Genomic DNA, 21228 nt, shown 5'->3' on the forward strand with positions numbered 1-21228 from the left:
CATTAACCCATTAATCTAATAATCCATGAATTTCACTCTTTGTTCAAGGACTCTCATGGGCCGACATTGTATTGATGACACACGGCACCTCTTTGAGACATGGTTGAAACAACATCACGCATTCCTGTTAGTGTGATTTCTCGGCTGTAAGCCGTCACACCAGCTGAGCTCTCAGATGAGTCATGATGACTTCTCTGCTGTCTGTTTCTGTGTCACAGGCTGGAAAACTGCCTGTTCACCTCTATCTGCTGCCAGGCCATAGCTTCCATGCTCTGTAAAAACCAACATCTGAGACATCTGGACTTGAGCAAGAATGTGATCGAAGTTGATGGTATTCTGACCTTGTGTGAGGCCTTCTCAAGTCAAAAGAAGAGAGAGGAGGTCATTTTGTAAGTCTCCACTGGGTTCCCTGTGCAAAACCAATCACCCAAGAGAAGCTCCTTGTAAAAAAAATGAGATGCTGGGCTGGGTGTGGTGGTGCATGCCTCTAATCCCAGCACTCTGGGAGACTGAGACAGGCAGATCGCTTGAGTCTGGAGTTCAGACCAGCCTGGGCAACATGGCAAAACCCTATCTTCTACTAAAAAATACAAAAATTAAGGCCGGGCGCGGTGGCTCAAGCCTGTAATCCCAGCACTTTGGGAGGCCGAGACGGGCGGAGCACGAGGTCAGGAGATCGAGACCATCCTGGCTAACACGGTGAAACCCCGTCTCTACTAAAAAATACAAAAAAACTAGCCAGGCGAGGTGGCGGGTGCCTGTAGTCCCAGCTACACAGGAGGCTGAGGCAGGAGAATGGCGTGAACCCGGGAGGCGGAGCTTGCAGTGAGCTGAGATCCGGCCACTGCGCTCCAGCCCCGGCGACAGAGCGAGACTCCGTCTCAAAAAAAAAAAAAAAAAAAAAAAAAAAAATTACAAAAATTAGCTAGGCATGGTGGTGCATGCCTGTAGTCCTAGCTACTCATTAGGCTGAGGTGAGAGGGTCACTTAGGCCCAGGAGGTTGAGGCTGCGAGAGCTGTGATCACACCACTGCGCGGCAGCCTGGGCAACAGAGTGAGACCCCGACTCTAAAAATGGAAAGTGAGATGGTGGACCTGGAATGCGATTGTTTCCCGTGTTGCTACCATTCTGCTTTTGTTTCCTGGGGATTTATAGTTCCCTCCGCGTAGCTGTTCAAACCCCCAACTCCCACTTTTACCTAAAGGAACTGTTAACTGGGATTCACCTGTCTGATATCTTCTTTCTTGTCTTTATCTTCTCTTTTCTTCATTTCTTCACCTTTTCTTCCTGAACAACTGAGTTTGATGTTGCCACTTACCAGCTACGGAGCAGTGAAAAAGTCAATCTTTCTGCGCCTTGATTTGCTCATCTATAAAACTGAAATGGTGTCTTTCCCCATGGAGATTTAATGATGACTGAAAGAAAAGTCACACATACACACACACGGCACTTAGCACAGTGCCTAACACATGTTCTCAACCAGTGGTGGGTTCCAGGTGAAGCATACAATTTTCCTGGTGTATTAGTCATCTATTGCTATGCAACGAGTTACCTCAACGTTTAGTAACTTAAAGCAATATAAAGGCGTATTGTCTTACACAATTTCTGAGGGTCAGAAATAGGACAGCGATATGACTGGGTGGTTCTAGCTCGTGGTATCTCCTGAGGTCTCAGTTGAGCCATTGGCTAGGGTTTGATGACGGCTGTTGAATCTGATTCCAGGCTCACTTGTGTGGCTGTGCACTGTGGGGCCTCAGTTGTTCTCCAGGGAGTTGCTCATGACATTGCAGCTGGCTTCCTCCAGAACGAGAGGCAGAGAGAGGCAGAGGCAGAGGGAGACAGCGGCACAGAGAGATGACTGACAGCCCAAAACAGAGTCACAGTCTTTTATTACTTAATCTTGAAAGTGACATCCCATCATATCTGCCTTGTTCTATTGGCCACACAGTCTAGCCCTGGTCCAGTGAGAGAGGGAGCGATCCAAGGGTGTGATTTACAGGAAGAGGGATCATTGAGGCTGTCTTTGTTGAACCCCAAGGCACTTCAAATTCATTCCTGAGCTCCCGAGAGCACCCCTATTCATTTTGACCAACTGCATGGGGCCAGGGTGATCTCCTAGGTGGTAAATTTCTGTTCTAGAGGTTTTGCCTCCTTGTTTCAGGGCTGCAAAGGAAAACCAAATGTAAGAAAACAAAACCTTGTTTTTATCTTTCCCAGGGAGAAGAAAGACAGTAACGAAGTGGATATGCTGGCAAGACTGGAGGGCCCTCCAGTGGAAAGGGACTTCCTGAAGATAATACAGGACTGGAATTCTTAGCGCTATGGTGAAGCAATAGGGATGAATCGACCTGGACCCTCTGGCGACGGATCTGGTGGTCCTCTGGGTATTTTTTTCCTAATGAGAAATTGGGAAACAGTTGCCTATTTTGTGGGCCGTCCTGAGTCTGGAATGGCTCCATTCATTCTGGGAACTGGTGTAGGGCATGACCTCCAAATAACCCCATCAATGTTACGGAGTGTCATGTGTTAACACATAGATTAGTCACTGTACTGGGGCACCAAGATAAGGCGAGTTCAACCCACATCTACTCCTGGCTACCAAAATGTCTTTGAATATGTCATGTAAACATCTCTTCTTGGAGCTATGTCTTCATATCTTCAAGGGTATTAGAAAATTTTAATTAAAAATATGCATGAATGCAATTGGAAATTTTTTAGAGTGTGATTTATTTACCGGTAGACTGGTCCATCAACTGTTAAGGAAGAAACCTGTTCCTTTGCTTGTCTGGGGAAAGTGTGCACAAGGAACTTCTAAGGAAGATAATAAATGTAGCAAGTACTGGAAAAAGGAAACCACCTCGTGTTTAAGGAGCTCTAAAAATGAAGTGTAACTCTTAACTTTTTAAGGTCCTAACTAACTACTATACTCTTAAATTTGTTATGGCACCATTTAGAGCTCAAAGATCTAGAAAGCAATCACAATTTTTTTTTTTTCTTCCCTTCTGAAACAGCCATCTTTTTACAATGTAACAATCAGGTATCATTCAGGTTGGTTTCTTTCTTTTCTTTTTATTTTATTTTATTTATTTATTGTTATTTATTTATTGTTTTATTTTTTTGAGACAGTCTCACTCTGTGGCCAGGCTGGAGTGCAGTGGCACCATCTCAGCTCACTGCAACCTCCATCTCCTGGGTTCAAGCAATTCTCCTGCCTCAGCCTCCTGAGTAGCTGGGCCTACAGGCATGCACCACCATGCCCAGCTAATGTTTTTTTATTTTTAGTAGAGACGGGGTTTCAGCATGTTGGTCAGAATGGTCTGGATCTCTTGACCTCGTGATCTGCCCCCCCCTTGGCCTCCCAAAGTGCTGGGATTACAGGCGTGAGCCACTGTGCCAGGCCCAGGTTGGTTTCTTAATTCTGAAGAAATTTTATTTCAAAAGCCAGAGGAGTTGGGGTCCTCAACCTCAACCCTAGCAATCCCACTACTAGGTATATACCCCAAATAAATCAGTAAATCAGAGAGATATCTGCAGTTCCATGTTTATTGCAGCCCTGTTCACAATAGCCAAGGTTTGGAAGAACCTAAGAGTCCATCAACAGATGAGTGGATAAAGAAAACATGATACTTATACACAATGGAGTACTATTCAGCCATGAAAAAGAAACCTAAGTGTAGAAACAATGGTATCATAGAAACAGCACACTGGTAGTCAGGTATTGTTTTCTAAGTACTGTTTCTCATTAAAGGAACCAAGAATCTTCAGAGAAAGAGCTGACTCCACAGTTGGTGCTGGGAATGTACAGAATGGGTCTGGAACGTCTTGTGTCAGAAGTAAGACAATGCTCAGAGAACCATGGGGGCCAGGCCAGTGGTTCGCACCTGTGCTCTCAGCACTGTAGGAGGTTAAGGTGGAGGGCTGCTTGAGCCCAGGAGTTAGCGACCAGCCTGGGCAACATAGGGAGACCCCATCTACATTAAAAATGTTTTACAAATCAGCTGGGCCTGATGGTGCATGCCTGTGATCCCAGGTATTTGGGAGGCTGACGTGGGACAATCACTCGAGCCCAGAGGTTCAAGGCGGCAGTGGGCCATGATGCATCACTGCACTCCAGCCTGGGCAACAGAGAGAGACCCTGTCTCTGAAAAATAATAATAATAATGGGGACATAGCAATAGGAACAAGGAGCCTGATTGAATGAGTTCTCACTGGCCAAATCTGGAATAATTTAATCATCAAACTAAACAATGGTAGAAATGTGGATGGCAGTTATGAGACCTCAGTTCTTGTCTTCGTTTAAAAGAATTTAAACAATAGACACACAGCAAAGGAGGTGCAGCATAGGACAATTTATTGCAAAGGAAAAAGAATATTTTGAAAGTAGGCCAGGCGCAGCAGCTCATGCCTGTAATCCCAGCACTTTGGGAGGCTGAGGCAGGTGGATCACCTGAGGTCAGAAGTTCGAGACCAGCCTGGCAAACATGGTGAAACCCTGTCTCCACTAAAAATACAAAAATTAGGCGTGGTGGCACATGCCTGTAGTCCCAGCTACTCTGGAGGCTGAGGCAGGAGAATCACTGGAACCCGGGAGGTGGAGGATGCAGTGAGCCAAGATTGTACCACTGCACTCCAGCCTGGGCAATACAGTGAGACCTCATCTCAAAAAAAGAAAGAAAGAAAGAAAGAAGGGAGGGAGGGAGGGAGGGAGGGAGGGAGGGAGGAAGGAAGGAAGGAAGGAAGGAAGGAAGGAAGGAAGGAAGGAAGGAAGGAAGGAAGGAAGGAAGGAAGGGAAGGAAGGAAGGAAGGAAGGAAGGAAGGAAGGAAGGAAGGAAGGAAGGAAGGAAGGAAAGGAAAGAAGGAAGGAAGGAAAGAGAGAAAGAGAGAAAGAGAAAGAAAGAAAGAAAAAGAAAAGAAAGAAAAGAAAGAAAAGAAAGAAAGAAAGAAAGAAAGAAAGAAAGGTGGCATTAGAGAAACCATCAGGAGGTGCTGAAACCAGTAGATGGAGACTCAGTGTACTCACGAGTCTTTAAGGTTCTCCCCAGAAACTGCATGTGAATTACAAAGTAAGAGTAGTGGGAAAACAGGGCAGATGGAGCCTTAGCCAAGTGCTCAAAGTTAACATCACCAATAAGAAGACAAATGGATATCACGTGCCTGCGGATAGAATGTGCTGAGATAAACATGACAGGGCCTCAGTGACATAAAAGAACAAGAACACAAAGTCGGCAGGAACTATTTCAGATTCAGGAAGACCAACCTAGTAGACGCAAAAAAAAAAAAAAAAAGTTGATAAAATTCAACATCAATTTATGATTTTTAAACAACACTTAGCAAACTTGGAACCAATGGTGACTTATTTAATTTGAGGAAGGGCTTCTAAAAAATTACTGCTGACATGTTTATTGGAGAGTAGTGAAAATTCTTTCCCTAACATAACAGTGAGACAGAAAGAAAAGGAACCAGCCACTGTCACAACTTTTATTTAACTTCGTACTGGAGGTCCTAGTCAGTGTAACAAGGCAATAAGAGGAATAATAAATACAACATTATAAAGATGGAAATAAAGCTGTCATTTTTCACAAACAATATGATTGCATATGTAGAACAAGAACTGATAAGCCTGGTAAACCCGGGGGATTAAAAAATAACAAAAAGTGAATTTAATAAGATCCTACACACAACAACTCGATATATGAAAATAAAAATGTATTCCTATGTACTATTAAGCAGTTTTTAAAAGCATAACAACATTTCTTTTCTACTGGTATCAATAATCTCAAATAGGAATAAACTTAATAAAAGTTGTGGCCGGGTGTGGTGGCTGAGGCTTATAATCCCAGCACTTTGGGAGGCCGAGGCAGGTGGATCACGAGGTCAGGAATTTGACACCAGCCTGGCCAACATGGATAAACCCCGTCTCTACTTAAAATACAAAATTAGCTGGGCGTGGTGGTGCATACCTGTGGTCCCAGCTACTCCTGAGGCTGAGGCAGGAGAATCCCTTAAACCCAGGAGGTGGAGGTTGCGTTGAGCCGAGATCGCACCATTGCACTCCAGCCTGGACAACAAGAACAAAACTCTGTCTCAAAAAAAAAGAAAAAGAAAAAGAAAAAAAAGATGTGCCTTGGCCAGGCCTAGTGGCTCACGCCTGTAATCCCACCCCTTTGGGAGGCCAAGTGGGAGGATCACTTGAGCCCAGGAGGTCAAGGCTGCAGTAAACCATGTTTGCACCACTGCACTCCAGCCTGGGCAACAAAGTGAGGCCCTGTCTCAAAAGACAAAAATAAAGAATACCTAATAAATGGAGAAATATACAAACTTCATGAATAGGAACACTGTCTTTCAAAGATGACAGTTTTCCTCGGCTGTATTCATAAAGTTATTGCAATGACCATAAAATGCCCAAAGTACACTAATGGAAATTTACGGGCAAATTCTAAAGTATGTGAAGAAAAGTGGCCAAGCACGGTGGCTCACGCCTGTAATCCCAGCACTTTGGGAGGCCCAGGTGAGCGGATCACAAGGTCAGGAGTTCAAGACCAGCCTGGCCAACAAGGCAAAACCCCATCTCTACTAAAGATACAAAAAATTAGCCAGGCGTGGTGGCAGGTGCCTGTAATCCCAGCTACTCGGGAGGTTGAGGTAGGAGCATCGCTTGAACCGGGGAAGCAGAGGTTGCAGTGAGCTGAGATCATGCCATTGCACTCCAGGCCGGGTGACAGTGCAAGACTCCGTCTCAAAAAAAGAAAAAAAGAAAAAGAGAAAAAAGAAATACAAAGAGTTCAGGATAGCTAGCACAGTATGGTATTTTCCATGCATTTAATTAGAGATTGGAGAAATATACTTGGGAAACAATAGAGTCTAGAACAGAAGGTCACAAACATGATCATGTGACTTCTGACAAACCGACACTCCAAAAGACTAGGCAAAGAGTAGTATTTTAACAAATGGTGCTAAATTCATTGGTCACACATAGAAGAAAAAAATCTGAATTCCTACCTCATACCATATACAAAATTAATTCCGAGTATAGTATAAATCTAAATGTGAAAGGAAAGATGCTATACTTTCTAAAAGTGAACTAATCAGAAGACATTCATTACCTAAGGAGAGACCATAAATTTAATATGCGTTCACCATAAATTCTTCAAATGGAATTTTCAAACACGTTTGGCCAGGCACAGTATTTCATGCCTGTAATCCCAGCGCTTTGGGAGGCCGAGGCTGGTGGATCACCTGTCGTCAGGAGTTCGAGATCAGTTTGGCCAACATAGTGAAACCCCCTCTCTACTAAAAATTCAAAAATTAGCCGGGCGTGGTGGTGCACACCTGTAGTTCCAGCTATTCAGGAGGCTGAGGCAGGAGAATCCTTTGAACCCGGGAGGTGGAGTTTGCACTGAGCACTCCAGCCTGGGTCACAGAGCAAGAGTCCACATCAAAATAAACTAAAACTAAATACATTGGACTTTATCAAAAGTATAAACTTCTGTTTCAAGATTGCTAAGGGAGTACATTTCAAGTGTTCTCACCACAAAAAAAAAATAAGTATTCAAGGCAACAGATGTGTGTTTGTTAGCTTGATTTAACCATTTGACATTGTGTACATAGATCACACTGGACCCCACGAGAATATACAATTATAATTTGTCAATATACACACACAAAAAAAAGCCAAGTGCAACTTCCGGATTATGTAAAATAAGGGCACCCAACACACACACACACACATACACACACACTGTCTCTCTCACACACTCATACACACACTCTGTCTCTCTCACAAACACACTCTCACACATTCTCACACACACAGTCTCACACACTCTCACACAGTCTCTCACACACACTGTCTCTCACACACACTGTCTCTCACACACACTGTCTCACACACATCCTCTCTCACACACTGTCTCTCTCACACACTCTCACACTCACACACAGTCTCTCACACTCTGTCTCACACACACTCTCACATGCACACACACTGTCTCACACACATTCTCTCTCACACACTGTCTCTGTCTTGAACACTCACACACACACACGCATTCTGTCTCTCACACACACACTGTCTCTGTCTTGCACATTCTTTCTCACACACACACACGCACTCTCTCTGTCTCTCACACACACTGTCTCTGTGTTGCACATTCTTTCTCACACACACACACTCTCACACACATGCACTCTCTGTCTCTCTCACACACTGTCTCTGTTTTGCACGTTCTCACACACACTCTCTCACACACATGCACTCTCTCTGTCTCTCTCTCATACACACAGTCTCTGTCTTGCACATTCTTTCTCACACACACACTCACACACATGCACTCTCTCTGTCTCTCTCTCTCACACACACTGTCTCTGTCTTGCACATTCTTTCTCACACACTCTCTCCCACACACATGCACTCTCTCTGTCTCTCTCTCTCTCTCTCACACACACACACACATACACTAATTGCTCCGGGACAGCCAGCTGAAGGCTGTTAGCATCCGGGCGCCCTGAGCGCAGGTGTGTGGGGGCAAGGCAGCCTCTTGGCAGCAGCAGCACCTGTAAATGGTGCACACAGGTGCAGAAAAGTGCCTGTTCCCTGGGGCTGGTCGTTCAGAGCCGGTTGCTGCCAATAGGCAGCAGCAACATCACGGGCTCAGCGCTCCCCAAGGATTATCGCCTCGTGGGCACGGAGCTGGGCGTGGCCGCCTTTTTTCTGTGATTGCCAGTTAGCCCAGCGCAGGACCTGCTCTTGGAGGCGAGGTGTGAAGTTGGTGAGTATTCCTCCTGTCTTGCTCCCTGTCCTTCCCGCTTTTGTTCTCCACTGCTGATTAGAACCTGCATATTGAGCTTACTAGGCGCCCCCACCCTCTCCCTTTTGGCTGCTCAAAGCCCGGGACCAAAGGGTTCCTCGAAAGAACAAAGTCCAGTTACCCCATTTTGCTGTAAAGATCTTCTCCTAAAACCTCATATTTACTTGGGATATTTAGGTAAGTCTCTCGTCCTTTCCAGACATTTGGTCTAAAATACAGTACAGAGGGCTGGGCACAGTGGCTCATGCCTGTAAACCCAGCACTTCAGGAGGCCGAGGCAGGTGGATCATCTGAGGTCAGGAGTTCAAGACCAACCTGGCCAACATGGTGAAATCCTTGTCTCTAATAAAAATACAAAAATGAGCCGGGCGTGGTGGCAGGCGCCTATAATCCCACCTTCTAGGGAGGCTGAGGAAGGAGAATTGCTTGAACCCAGGAGGCAGAGGTTGCAGTGAGCCAGGGTCACGCCACTGCACTCTAGACTGGGTGACAGAGTGAGACTCCATCTCAAAAATAAATAGAATACAGAGTGGGGGTACTGCGACTTGAATGTCAGGGTTAGCAAATGTGTGCATTTAGTAGGAGTCTGGGGTGGGGGGTGTTACGGTGCTAATTGTGCTAATAATATGTTAACTGTAACTTAGTTACTGAAATGCCGTATAATTCTGACAGTGTTGTTTGTCCTGTTTACCAAGGGAGGAAGCTGAGCCCCAGAGAAATTAAATGGCTTGCCTGGGGCAGAAAGCGGCAAATCAATATTCAAAACTGGGCCTGAGACTTCCAGCCCTGTAATCTTAACTGCTTCTTATCATTCAGGACACCTGCGTAGAAAGGTGTGGTGGGAGAGGTCGGTCTGTTGAAAAAGCATAGCGACAAAGTGCGAGCTTAGGGAAGTCATTCATCCTCAGAAAATAACCTCAACCAGCAGCTTTCCTTTACCTCCCTCCGGCTGTAATCCTGCCTGGACTTGAAAAACTTCTCCCCAACTCCTCACCCACCTGACTTCACTCGGGAGAAAGTGACCGTGCCTATCCCAAATTAATCTCTACACCATCCAGTCATCTTTCTCTGGGCTTGATTAATCAGTTCAAGGGAAATACAGGGCGTTATCATCCCGTATGCATTAATGCACCTTCCCCTAAAACAGAGCAACCCAGTCAACATCACAGAACCTCAGCTTCGAACTCGGGAGTGAGGACGGCGATGCCCTTTGTATATTAATACGCCATGTAAGGCCGGGCGTGGTGGCTCACGCCTGTAACCCAGCACTGTGGGAGGTAGAGGCGGGCAGATTACCTGAGGTCAGGAGTTCGAGACCTGCCTGGCCAACATGGTGAAACTCCTCCTCTACTTAAAAAACAAAAAAACAAAAAAAAACAGGTGTGCTGGACACCTGTAATCCCAGTTTCTCGGGAGGCTGAGGCAGGAGAATTGCTTGAACCTGGGAGGCGGAGGTTGCAGTGAGCTGAGATCACGCCACTGCACTTCAGCCTGGACGACAGCAAGACGCCATGTCAAGAAGGAAAACTCTATCTGTGCTACATAAAGTTTAAAGGAAAAGCTTTGAGTCACCGAAGGCAGGATAGAGACAAGAATCTTTGTCATCCTCTTGCTGCTTCTACCTTTATTCTCAGCTCTGAACGTATGAACTTGCTCAATCACCTCACCCTAAAAATAAAATCACCGTCCCCAGACCACACTCATTTCCTTACCCGCCCCTGAGGTTTTTGTTGGTTTTGACAGCCCTGGTTCACTTCTTGGTCCTCCAGCCCCTTCAAAGGATTGTGCAGTGTGGTAAGGCAAATGTTTAATTCAAATTATGTATATATAGAAGTGTTGACATATGACAGTCCGAAATTCTCTCTCAAATAACCTTCCCCTCTTCGTTGCCTACATTGAGAGTCTTTGTCTTGTGTGTTTTGCTTTCAATTTCCATGTATCCAGGTGCTTTTTGTTAACTTAGAAGGGGGAGGAAAACCTAGAAAATGTTAATTGTTCTGTGGTTAGGATGTTAGCTTTTAAACAGGTGCTCAGAAGTAAGTATTTTTCCATTTACCAATGACCAATATGGTCCCTAAATATTTATAGGAATGTGTAGAAAAGCTTATTTTCTTGCTATGGTTCTATTTGGAGCAACACAGCACATAAACTTCAATGTTCTATCAGTGTTCACGTGTACCTAGGTTTTTGGTCTTCCATGGATGGGTACTGGTAAGAATACCTCTATTGTGGCCGGGCGCGGTGGCTCAAGCCTGTAATCCCAGCACTTTGGGAGGCCGAGACCATCCTGGCTAACACGGTGAAACCCCGTCTCTACTAAAAAATACAAAAAACTAGCCGGGCGAGGTGGCGGACGCCTGTAGTCCCAGCTACTCGGGAGGCTGAGGCAGGAGAATGGCGTGAACCCGGGAGGCGGAGCTTGCAGTGAGCTGAGATCCGGCCACCGCACTCCAGCCTGGGCGACAGAGCCAGACTCAGTCTCAAAAAAAACAAAAAACAAAAAACAAAAAACAAAAACCTCTATTGTTTTGGTGAAATTCCTTTATGTCTACTTAGCTTCTAAAACGATTTTTTAAATGGGAGGTACTTTTTAGTATTAATTTGGTGATTTGGGTTTTGTGTGTGTGTGTGTGTGTGTGTGTGTGTTTTAAGATGGAGTCTCCGTCTGTCACCCAGGCTGGAGTACAGTTGCACAATCTAGGCTCACTGCAACCTTCACCTCCCGGATTCAAGCGATTCTCCTGCCTCAGCCTCCTGAGTAGCTGGGATTGCAGGTGCCCACAACCAAGCCTGGCTAATTTTTGTATTTTTAGTAGAGACGAGGTTTCACCATGTTGGCAGCGCTGGTCTCGAACTCCTGACCCAGGTGATCCACCCACTTCAGGCTCCCAAAGTTCTGGGATGTCAGGCATGAGCCACCGCGCCCAGCCTTTTTCAGTATTAATTTGAAAGCAGCAATACGAGAAGATGTGGTGTGAAGTGTGTCCTTCCCTGCCCCTCTTAGTGTCTCCTCCCTATTTTCTGCTCCTCACCCAAAGGCGTTGTGCGCGTGTGTGTGGTGTTGAGAGCCTTACAGGTGGGGCACCTTTCTGTGCTGATCCTTGTGCATTTTTAAGGACGCAGGGTACGTTGGTGCTTAAATTAATCCACCTGTTATTAACCGACTCCTAAATGGTCTTCAGTCTTGCTGCTTTACACAAGGCTGGGTCTAATATTTACAATTAAAATGGGTAAAGACTGCCAAAGTACCATCCAAAAGGATGGCATGCATTTACACTTCCACTAATGTAGGAGCACGTTTTTCTTCACCCATCACAAAGCAGGGTCCAGTCATGCATTGTGGACATTGTCAGCCTCACATGTCAAACGTGGTACATCATTTTGGCTATTTTATCAGTAATAACATTGTTTTTTTAAGTGCATTTAAGAGTCATATGCAGTTTTGTTTTTTTTTTCTTTTCTTTTTTTTTTTTTTTTTTTTTTTTTTGACAGTGTCTTACTCTGTGTCCAGGCTGGAGTGCAGTGGCACGATCTTGGCTCACTGCAACATCTGCCTCCCGGGTTCAAGCAATTCTCCTGCCTCAGCCTTCTGAGTAGCTGGGATTTCAGGCACATGCCACCACACCCAGCTAATTTTTGTATTTTTAGTAGAGATGGGGTTTCACCATGTTGGCCAGGCTGGTCTCGAATTTCTGACATGAGGTGATCCACCTGCCTCAAGGCCCCAACATGCTGGGATTGCAAAAGTCATATGCAGTTTTTTAATTCTTCAAAATCCTTCTAATAGGCTGGGCACAGTGGCTCATGCCTATAATCCCAGCACTTTGGGAGGCTGAGGCAGGTGGATCATCTGAGATCAGAGGTTCAAGACCAGCCTGACCAACATGGCAAAACCCCCCCCTCCCCCCGGTCTACTAAAAATATACAAATTAGCCGGGCGTGGTTGTGGCTGTCTCTAATCCTAGCTACTGGGGAGGCTGAGGCAGGAGAATCACTTGAACCCAGGAGGTGAAGGTTGCAGTGAGCCGAGATCACACCACTGTACTCTAGCCTGGGCAACAAAAGCAAAACTCCATCTCAAAAAAAAAAAATTCTTTTAATATACTGAGCTGCCATTATGGGTTGGAAGAGCTCTTTACATAATGCATTCTTTGTCATAGTCTCAAATTTATTTGCAGTTTTTTCAAGGGGACTTGAAAGATTTGTTTGTTTTTCTGGAGGGAGGAGGGCACTGTATTGAATTAATCTGTCATCTTGTCTCTTTTATACCATTCGATTGAGACCTTCTATTCCGTTTGCTCATTATTTGGGGGCTAAATGTAAAGTAGGAATTCATGGATAGAAATATTTCAGAATTGAGTACATCTGCGTACAGCCCCAGGAAATGGTGACCTTCTATCGTCAATGTTGAAGTCCAGCCTGGACATCAACAGAGTGAATAACATTTTTTAGAGTTCTCTTGTCTAGTTTTGGCTTTTCACAGAAACAGAGTTTCTTGTCCTGACAAAAATATCGGCAGGAGTTCTTGGATGACATTATGCTGATGGAGGATCGTTGGTGTGCTGGGAATCTGCCTCTGCCTCACCATCAAGCCTTTCCTCTAGCAGCAGTATTTTAAGGCCCTCAAAACAGATATGCCACTTTTCTAAATTACGCACGTTTTTTACCTCTATAGTTGCTGTTCATTTGATCTCATCATGCTTAACTGGTTATTACATTTTGTGTGAGATTTTTATAGTTATTTGTTACCAGCCCAATTTAATAACTGCATATAATTTAAAATTGTTCAAGTAATTTATGAGGCATACATACCAATGTTAATTTTCACCTTCGTTCCACTTCTATAGCTCTTCTTTATGTGATTGTTTTCCTACCAAATATAAATTAGGTAAAAATAAATAATAGTGAAATATCAAATATAAAGAATAGTGGAGAGAATACAAAACTGAACAGAATTGCTGACAGCTAACTTTTTTTACCTCTTAGTTTTGGGGGTGTGAAGGTTTGTCACATGTACACTTGTTTGTTACACAGGTAAACTTGTGTAATGGGGATTTGTTGTACAGACTGATCACCCAGGTATTAAGCCCAGTACCCAATAGTTATTTTTTTTCTGCTACTCACCCTCCTCCCACCCTCAAGTAGACCCCATTATCTGTTCCTCTGTGTTCATGTGTTCTGATTGAGCTCCCACTTGTAAGTGAGGACATGTGGTATTTGGTTTTCTGTTCCTGTCTTAGTTTGCTCAGGATGATGGCCTCCAGTTCCATCTATGTTCCCGCAAAAGACATCTCAGTCTTTTTTATGGCTGCATAGTATTCCATGGTGTACATGTACCACATTTTCTTTATCCAGTCTGCCCTTGATGGGCATTTAGGTTGACTCCACATCTTCGCTATTGTGAACAGTGCTGCAGCGAACATTCGCACGCATGTGTGTTGATGATAGAATGCTTTATATTCCTCTTAGTATATACACCCAGTAATGGGATTGCTGGGTCCAATGCTACTTCTGCTTTTAGCTCTTTGAGGAATCTCCACACTGCTTTCCACAATGGCTGAACTGGTTTACACTCCCATCAACACTGTGTAAGCATTCCCTTTTTTCCCACAACCTCAGCAGCATCTGTTTTTTGACTTTTTGATAATGACAGCTAACATTCTTATGGGTTTCCCTGTAGGGCTTGTGTGTCAAATCCAGTCCTTTGCAAATAAAGATTTATTGGAACATAGCTTTTCTCCTTTGTTGACAAATTGTCTGCAACTACTTTCGTACCACAGGAGCAGCTAAGCAGTGGTGGCAGAGAGCAAATGGCCCCCAAATCCTAAGATGCCTGGCTCCTTTCGGGAGATTTGCTGACCCCTGATCTTTGTCAAAAATATGTGTATTTGCTGCAGTTTTTCCTTTATTTTAGTTGACACATAGCTGTACATATTTATGGGAGGAATTTTTTTTTTTTTTTTTTTGAGATGGATTCTCTTGTTGCCCAGGCTGGAGTGCTGTGGCGCAATCTCGGCTCACCACAACCTCTGCCTCCCAGGTTCAAGTGATTCTCCCGCCTCAGCCTCCAGAGTAATTGGGATTACAGGCGCCTGCCACCATGCTCGGCTAATTTTGTATTTTTAGTAGAGAGGGGGTTTCTCCGTGTTGATCAGGCTGGTCTCGAACTCCCGACCTCAGGTGATCCACCCGCCTCGGCCTCCCAAAGTACTGGGATTACAGATGTGAGCCACCGCGCCCGGCCCACGAGTGATACTTTGATACCTATATACAGTGTGTCATGATCAAATCAGGGGATTTAGCATATTTATCACCCAGAACATTTGTGTTGTGAACACTCGGTCCTCACTTCTAGCTTCTTGAGAATAGACAATAAGTTATGGTTCACCATATTCACCTGCAGTGCTGCAGAGTGCCTGCCCCCATTTCTCCTGTCTACCTGTAATCTTAGCACCCATGAGCCATCCTCTCCCCTGCTTCTCCCCTTCCCAGCCTTAATACATACAATTATATCCCCTACTTCCATGGTCCCATTCGCTCAGTTTAACTCCCATATATGAGTAAAATATATGCAGTATTTAATTTTCCGTGCCTGATTTATTTTGCTTCACATAATGAACTACAGACTCACCCATATTTTCACAAATGGCAGGATTTTTTGAAGGCTGAATCGTGTTCCCTTGTGTGTGTACCACGTCTTGATCCATTTGTCTGTTGATGGACAGGTAGATTCCGTATCTTAGCTATTGTGTATAGTGGGGTGGTAAACGTGGGAGTGCAGACGGGCTTTTGATACACTTCGGGTAAATCACCAGATCACTGGATCATATGGTATTAATGTATTTTCAGGTTTTTGAGACAACTGTTTTCCACAAAGGCTGTGCTAATTTACATTTCCACCAACCGTGGAGAGGAGCTGCTTTCTCCGCATCGTTGCCAGCATTTATTTTTGGTCTTTTTTGATAATAGCCATTCTAACTAGAGGGAAATGCAAATCAAAACCACAGTGAGGTTGTGATGATGAGCAATGCTGAATCTTTTTTCATCTGTTGGTCTTTTGAGAGATGTCTGTGCAGGTTTTGGCTCACATTTTTAATGGATTACTTGGAGTTTTGCTATACAGTTGTTTGAGTTCCTCATATATTCTGGGTATTAGTCCCTTGCCAGATGATTATTTTGCAAATATTTTCTCCCATTCTGCAGGTTTTTTCTTTTTCTTTTTTTTTTTTTTTGGGGGGGGGGGGTTGTGCAGAGTCTTGCTCTCACCCAGGCTATAGTGCAGTGGCGCGGTCTCGGCTCACTGCAACCTCTGACTCCATAGTTCGAGCGATTCTCTTGCCTCAGCCTCCCCAGTAGCTGGAATTTCAGGCATGCACCACCACACCCAGCTAATTTTTGTATTTTTAGTAGAGTTGAGGTTTCACCTTGTTGGCCAGGATGGTCTCGATCTCCTGACCTCATGATCCACCTGCCTCAGCCTCCCAAAGTGCTGGGGTTACAGGTGTGAGCCACCATGCCCAACCAGGTTGTCTCTTTACTCTTGGACTATTTCCTTTGCTATACAGAAGCTCTTTGGTTGGATGTATTCCCATTGGTCTATTCTTGCTTTTGTTGCCTGTCCTTTTGAAGTCTTAGCCACAAAATATTCTCCTTGACTAGTATTCAGAAGAGCTTTCCCTGTGTTTTCTTCTGCTAGTTTTATTGTTTCAAGTCCTGTGTTTCAGTACTTTATCTTGAGCTGATTTTTATATATGGTGAGAGATGGGGATCTAGTTTCATTCTGCATATGGTTATCCAGTTTTCTCAGTACCACTTAATGAACAGAGCATGCTTTCCCTAATCTTGGTGCCTTTGAAAATGAGTTGGATAAGTTCATGTCCTTTGTAGGGACATGGATGAAGCTGGAAACCATCATTCTGAGCAAACTATCGCAAGGACAGAAAACCAAACACCGCATGTTCTCACTCACAGGTGGAAATTGAACAATGAGAACACTTGGACACATGGCGGGGAACATCACACACTGGGGCCTGTCGTAGGGTAGGGAGATGGGGGAGGGATAGTATTAGGAGAAATACCTAATGCAAATGGTGAGTTAATGGGTGCAGCAAACCAACATGGCACATGTATACATATGTAACAAACCTGCATGTTGTGCACATGTACCCTAGAACTTAAAGTATATTAAAAAATTTAAATACTAAAATATTCTAACAAATCCTGAGCAATACATTAAATGAGTTGGCTGTAAATACATGGATTTCTGAGTTCTGTATTTCATTGGTCTACATCTGTTTTCATGACAGTGCCATGCTGTTTTGGTTACTATAGCTTTGTGGTAGTATATTTTGAAGTCAGGTAATATACCTCCAACTTTGTTCTTTTTGCTCAAAATTGGGCTATTTGGGATCTTTTGTGGTTCTATACAAATCTTAGGATTGTTTTTCTATTTCTGTGAAGAATGTCATTGATGTTTTGATAGGGATTGCATTGAATCTGTAGATTGCTTTGGGTAGGATGGTCATTTTAACAACATTCTTCTAATCCATGAGCATTAGATGTCTCCATTTTTATGTACCCTCTTCAATTGTTTCGATATTCTGTGGTTTTTACTATAGATATTTCTTACCTCCTTAGTTAAATGTATTTCTAGGTACTTTTTTGCAGCTATTATAAAGGACAATGCTTTCTTTTTCAGCTAGTTCATTTTTGGTGTGTAGAAAGGCTACTGTTTTGTATGTTGATTTTTGCATCATACTGAGTTCATTTATTATGCAAAAACTTGCATCATACTGAAAAATTTATCCAAAAATGAACATTTTTTGTATGTTGATTCTGCAACTTCGCTGAATTCATTTATCAGTTGTCAGTCTTTTGGTGGAGTCTGTAGGCTTTTTTAAATGTAAGATTATGTTGCCTGCAAACAAGAACAATTTGACTTCTTCTCCAATTTTGATGCCCTTTCTTTTTCTTCCCTGATTGCTCCGGCTAGGACTTCCAGTACTGTGTTAAATAGGAGTGGTGGAAGTAGGCACCGTGTGTGCCAGTTCTTAGAGGAAAGGCTTTCTTCTTTTCCACATTCAGTATAATGCTAGCTGTGGGTTTGTCATATATGGCCTTTATTCTGAGTTATGCTGCTTCTGTGTTTTACCATAGAGGGATGTTGAATTTTTTTTCTTTATTCATCTTTTTTATATATACTTTAAGTTCTTTAAGTTCTTTATATATACTTTAAGTTTATATATACTTTATATATACTTTAAGTATATATATCTACTTTTTATATATACTTTAAGTTCTAGGGTACATGTGTGCAACGTGCAGGTTTGTTTCATATGTATACATGTGCCATGTTGGTGTGCTGCACTCATTAACTTGTCATTTACATTAGGTGTATCTCCTAATGCTATCCCTCCCCACTTCCCCTACCCCACGACAGGCCCCAGTGTGTGATGTTTCTCTTCCTGTGTTCAAGTGTTCTCACTGTTCAATTCCCATCTATGTGTGAGAACATGTGGTGTTTGGTTTTCTGTTCTTGTGATAGTTTGCTGAGAATGATGGTTTCCAGCTTCATCCATGTCCCTACAAAGGACATTAACGCATCCTTTCTTATGGCTGCATGGTATTCCATGGTGTATATGTGCCACATTTTCTTAATCCAGTTTATCATTGATGGACATTTGGGTTGGTTCCAAGTCTTTGCTATTGTGAATAGTGCTGCAATAAACATAATGTGCATGTGTCTTTATAGCAACATGATTTATAATCCTTTAGGTATATATCCAGTAATGGAATGGCTGGATCAAATGGTATTTCTAGTTCTAGATCCTTGAGGAATCACCACACTGTCTTCCACAGTGGTTGAACTAGTTTACAGTCCCACCAACAGTGTAAAAGTGTTCCTATTTCTCCACATCCTCTCCAGCACCTGTTGTTTCCTGACTTCTTAAATGATCACCATTCTAACTGGTGTGAGACGGTATCTCATTGTGGTTTTGATATGCATTTGTCTGGCCAGTGAGGATGAGCATTTTTTCACGTGTCTGTTGGCTGCATAAATGTCTTCTTTTGAGAAGTGTCTGTTCATATTCTTCACCCACTTTTTGATGGGGTTTTTTTCTTGTAAATGTTTTTTTCTTGTAAACATTGAATTTTATCAAATGCTTTCTCTGCATGTCTTGATGATCGTGTGGTTTTTGTCCTTCATTCTGCTGATGAACCATCCTTGTGTCCCTGAGATGAATCCCACTTGATCATGGGGAATGATCTTTTTGATGTGTTCTTAGATTTGGTTAGCTAGAATTTTGTCAAAGATTTTTGCATCTATGTTCATGAGAGATACTGGCCTGTAGTTTTTTTGTGTGTGTCCTTGTCTGGTTTTGGTATCAGGGCAGTGCTTGGTTCATAGAATCAGGAAGAATTCCCCTCCCTTCAATTCTCAGAATAGATTGAGAAGAATTGGTATGAGTTCTGTAAAAGTTTAAAAGATAGTTGGGCAAGGTGGCTCATGCCTGTAATCCCAGCACTCTGGGAGGCCAAGGTGGGCAGATTACTTCAGGACAGGAGTTCGAGACCAGCCTAGCCAAGATGGTAAAAACTCTATCTCTACCAAAAATACCAAAACACCAAAAATTTTGGTTAAAATACCAAAAAATTAGCTGGGTATGGTAGTGGACACCTGTAATTCCAGCTACTTGGGAGGCTGGGGCAGGAGGATCACCTGAGCCCAGAAGGCAGCAGTTGCAGTGAGCTGAGACTGCACCACTGGACTCCAGCCTGGGTGACAGAGTGACACTCTATCTCAAAAATAATAAAAATATAATTTGAAGGATATCTAGTCCTAGGTTGTAAAGTGTTTCTGTTGATACTATTTATACATCCATTGAAGCTATATTGTTTTATTCTCTGAATGTTGGAGGTAGAGGGGCAGGAAGTACTATCTACTCTTACAGTTTTATTATAATCAAAATAGTCAAAACAACCACGGTAGCGCACACACACAAAGAAAGAAAACATGTTTTCCCGGAGGGTAGGTAGGTTAATGAAAACCTTGCCTCTTTTAATGAAATGAAGTAGGAATTACAAAGATTGGATTAGATTTATCTTATCTCAGTCCTGAGTTTCAGACATTCTAAAATTAGAAAAATACAAGAAACCAGGTGTGGTGGTATGCACCTGTTGTCCCAGCTACTTGGGAGTCTGAGGCAGGAAGATCACTTGAGCCCAGGAGTTCAAGGCTATGGCGAGCTATGACAGTCACTGCACTCCATCCTGGGGGACAGAGTGAGACCCTGTCTCTAAAAGTATATATGAGGCCAGGTGTGGTGGCTCATACCTGTAATCCCAGCACTTTGGGAAGCTGAGGTGGGCAAGTCACAAGGTCAGGAGTTTGAGACCAGCCTGGCCAACCTAGTGAAATCCCGTCTCTACTAGAAATACAAAAAATTAGCCGGGCATGGTGGCAGGTGCCTGTAATCCCAGCTACTTGAGAGGCTGAGGCAGGAGAATTGCTTCAACCCAGGAGGTGGAGGTTGCAGTGAGTTGAGATGGTACCACTGTACTCCAGCCTGGAAAACAATGCGAGACCGTCTCAAAACATATATGTGTGCATATATATCTGTACACACACTTTAGCCTCACCCGCAGATTGACAAATCGAAGCAATCCTAAATTCACTTTTATTTTTAATTGACAATTGTATATATTTGCGGGGTACAATGTGATGTTTTGATATATGTATACATTGCAGAAAAAAAGCTAATCCATCACCTTAGTTACTTTTTGTGGTGAGGATGTTTAAAATCTACTTTTAGCAATTTTGGAATGTATATTAATACATCTTTTCTTGAATTCCATGGCAGGTTAAATACATCATTATTAACTCTAGTTGCCATGCTGTGCAGGGGATCCCTAAAACTCATTTCTCTGATCTAACTGAAACTTGTTTGTATCTTTTCATCAACATTTCCTTTTTCCCCATTTTTTCCCCCAGTCTCTGGCAACCACCATTCTACCTTCTGCTGCTATGAATTTGATTAGTTTAGAATCCACATAATTGAGATCCTACTAAATCTTTTTTTTTGGGGGGGGGTGGGGCGGGGGGAGGTGGACAGAGTTTCACTCTTGTTGCCTAAGCTGGAGTGCAATGCCACAATCTCGGCTCACTGCAACCTCTGCCTCCCGGGTTCAAGTGATTCTCCTGCCTTAGTCTCCCGAGTAGCTGGGGTTACAGGTGCATGCCACCATGCCTGGCTAATTTTTTGTATTTTGAGTAGAAATGGGGTTTTACCATGTTAGCCAGGCTGGTCTCGAATTCCTGACCTCAGGTGATCTGCCTTCCTCGGCAGTAGCGTCTTAAGCCTAAGTGCTTGTGTGCTGTAACATACTGTTCTGCTCAGGACATCTCGGTCTGTCGGGTAG

The 21228-nt window shown here is 43.5% G+C and overlaps 2 protein-coding genes across 2 annotated transcripts in view; both read left to right on the forward strand.

The window, feature by feature from the left end:
• The window catches only part of LOC105488199 (NLR family pyrin domain containing 8), a 41136-nt gene extending 38513 nt beyond the window's left edge, over positions 1-2623 (forward strand). The window contains exons 9-10 of the mRNA XM_071087970.1: positions 219-389; positions 2219-2623. Of these exons, the coding sequence (XP_070944071.1) occupies positions 219-389; positions 2219-2318 (271 nt within the window). The 3' untranslated portion in view covers positions 2319-2623. The remainder of the gene's footprint in view (positions 1-218; positions 390-2218) is intronic.
• Positions 2624-8667: 6044 nt separating this feature from the next.
• LOC105488198 (NLR family pyrin domain containing 5) overlaps positions 8668-21228 on the forward strand; it is a 70906-nt gene continuing 58345 nt past the window's right edge. Inside the window, exon 1 of the mRNA XM_071087969.1 lies at positions 8668-8769. The gene's annotated coding sequence lies outside the window, so the exon portion shown is untranslated. The remainder of the gene's footprint in view (positions 8770-21228) is intronic.

Source organism: Macaca nemestrina, chromosome 20 (assembly GCF_043159975.1).
Source record: "Macaca nemestrina isolate mMacNem1 chromosome 20, mMacNem.hap1, whole genome shotgun sequence".
Classification (NCBI taxonomy): Eukaryota; Metazoa; Chordata; class Mammalia; order Primates; family Cercopithecidae; genus Macaca; species Macaca nemestrina.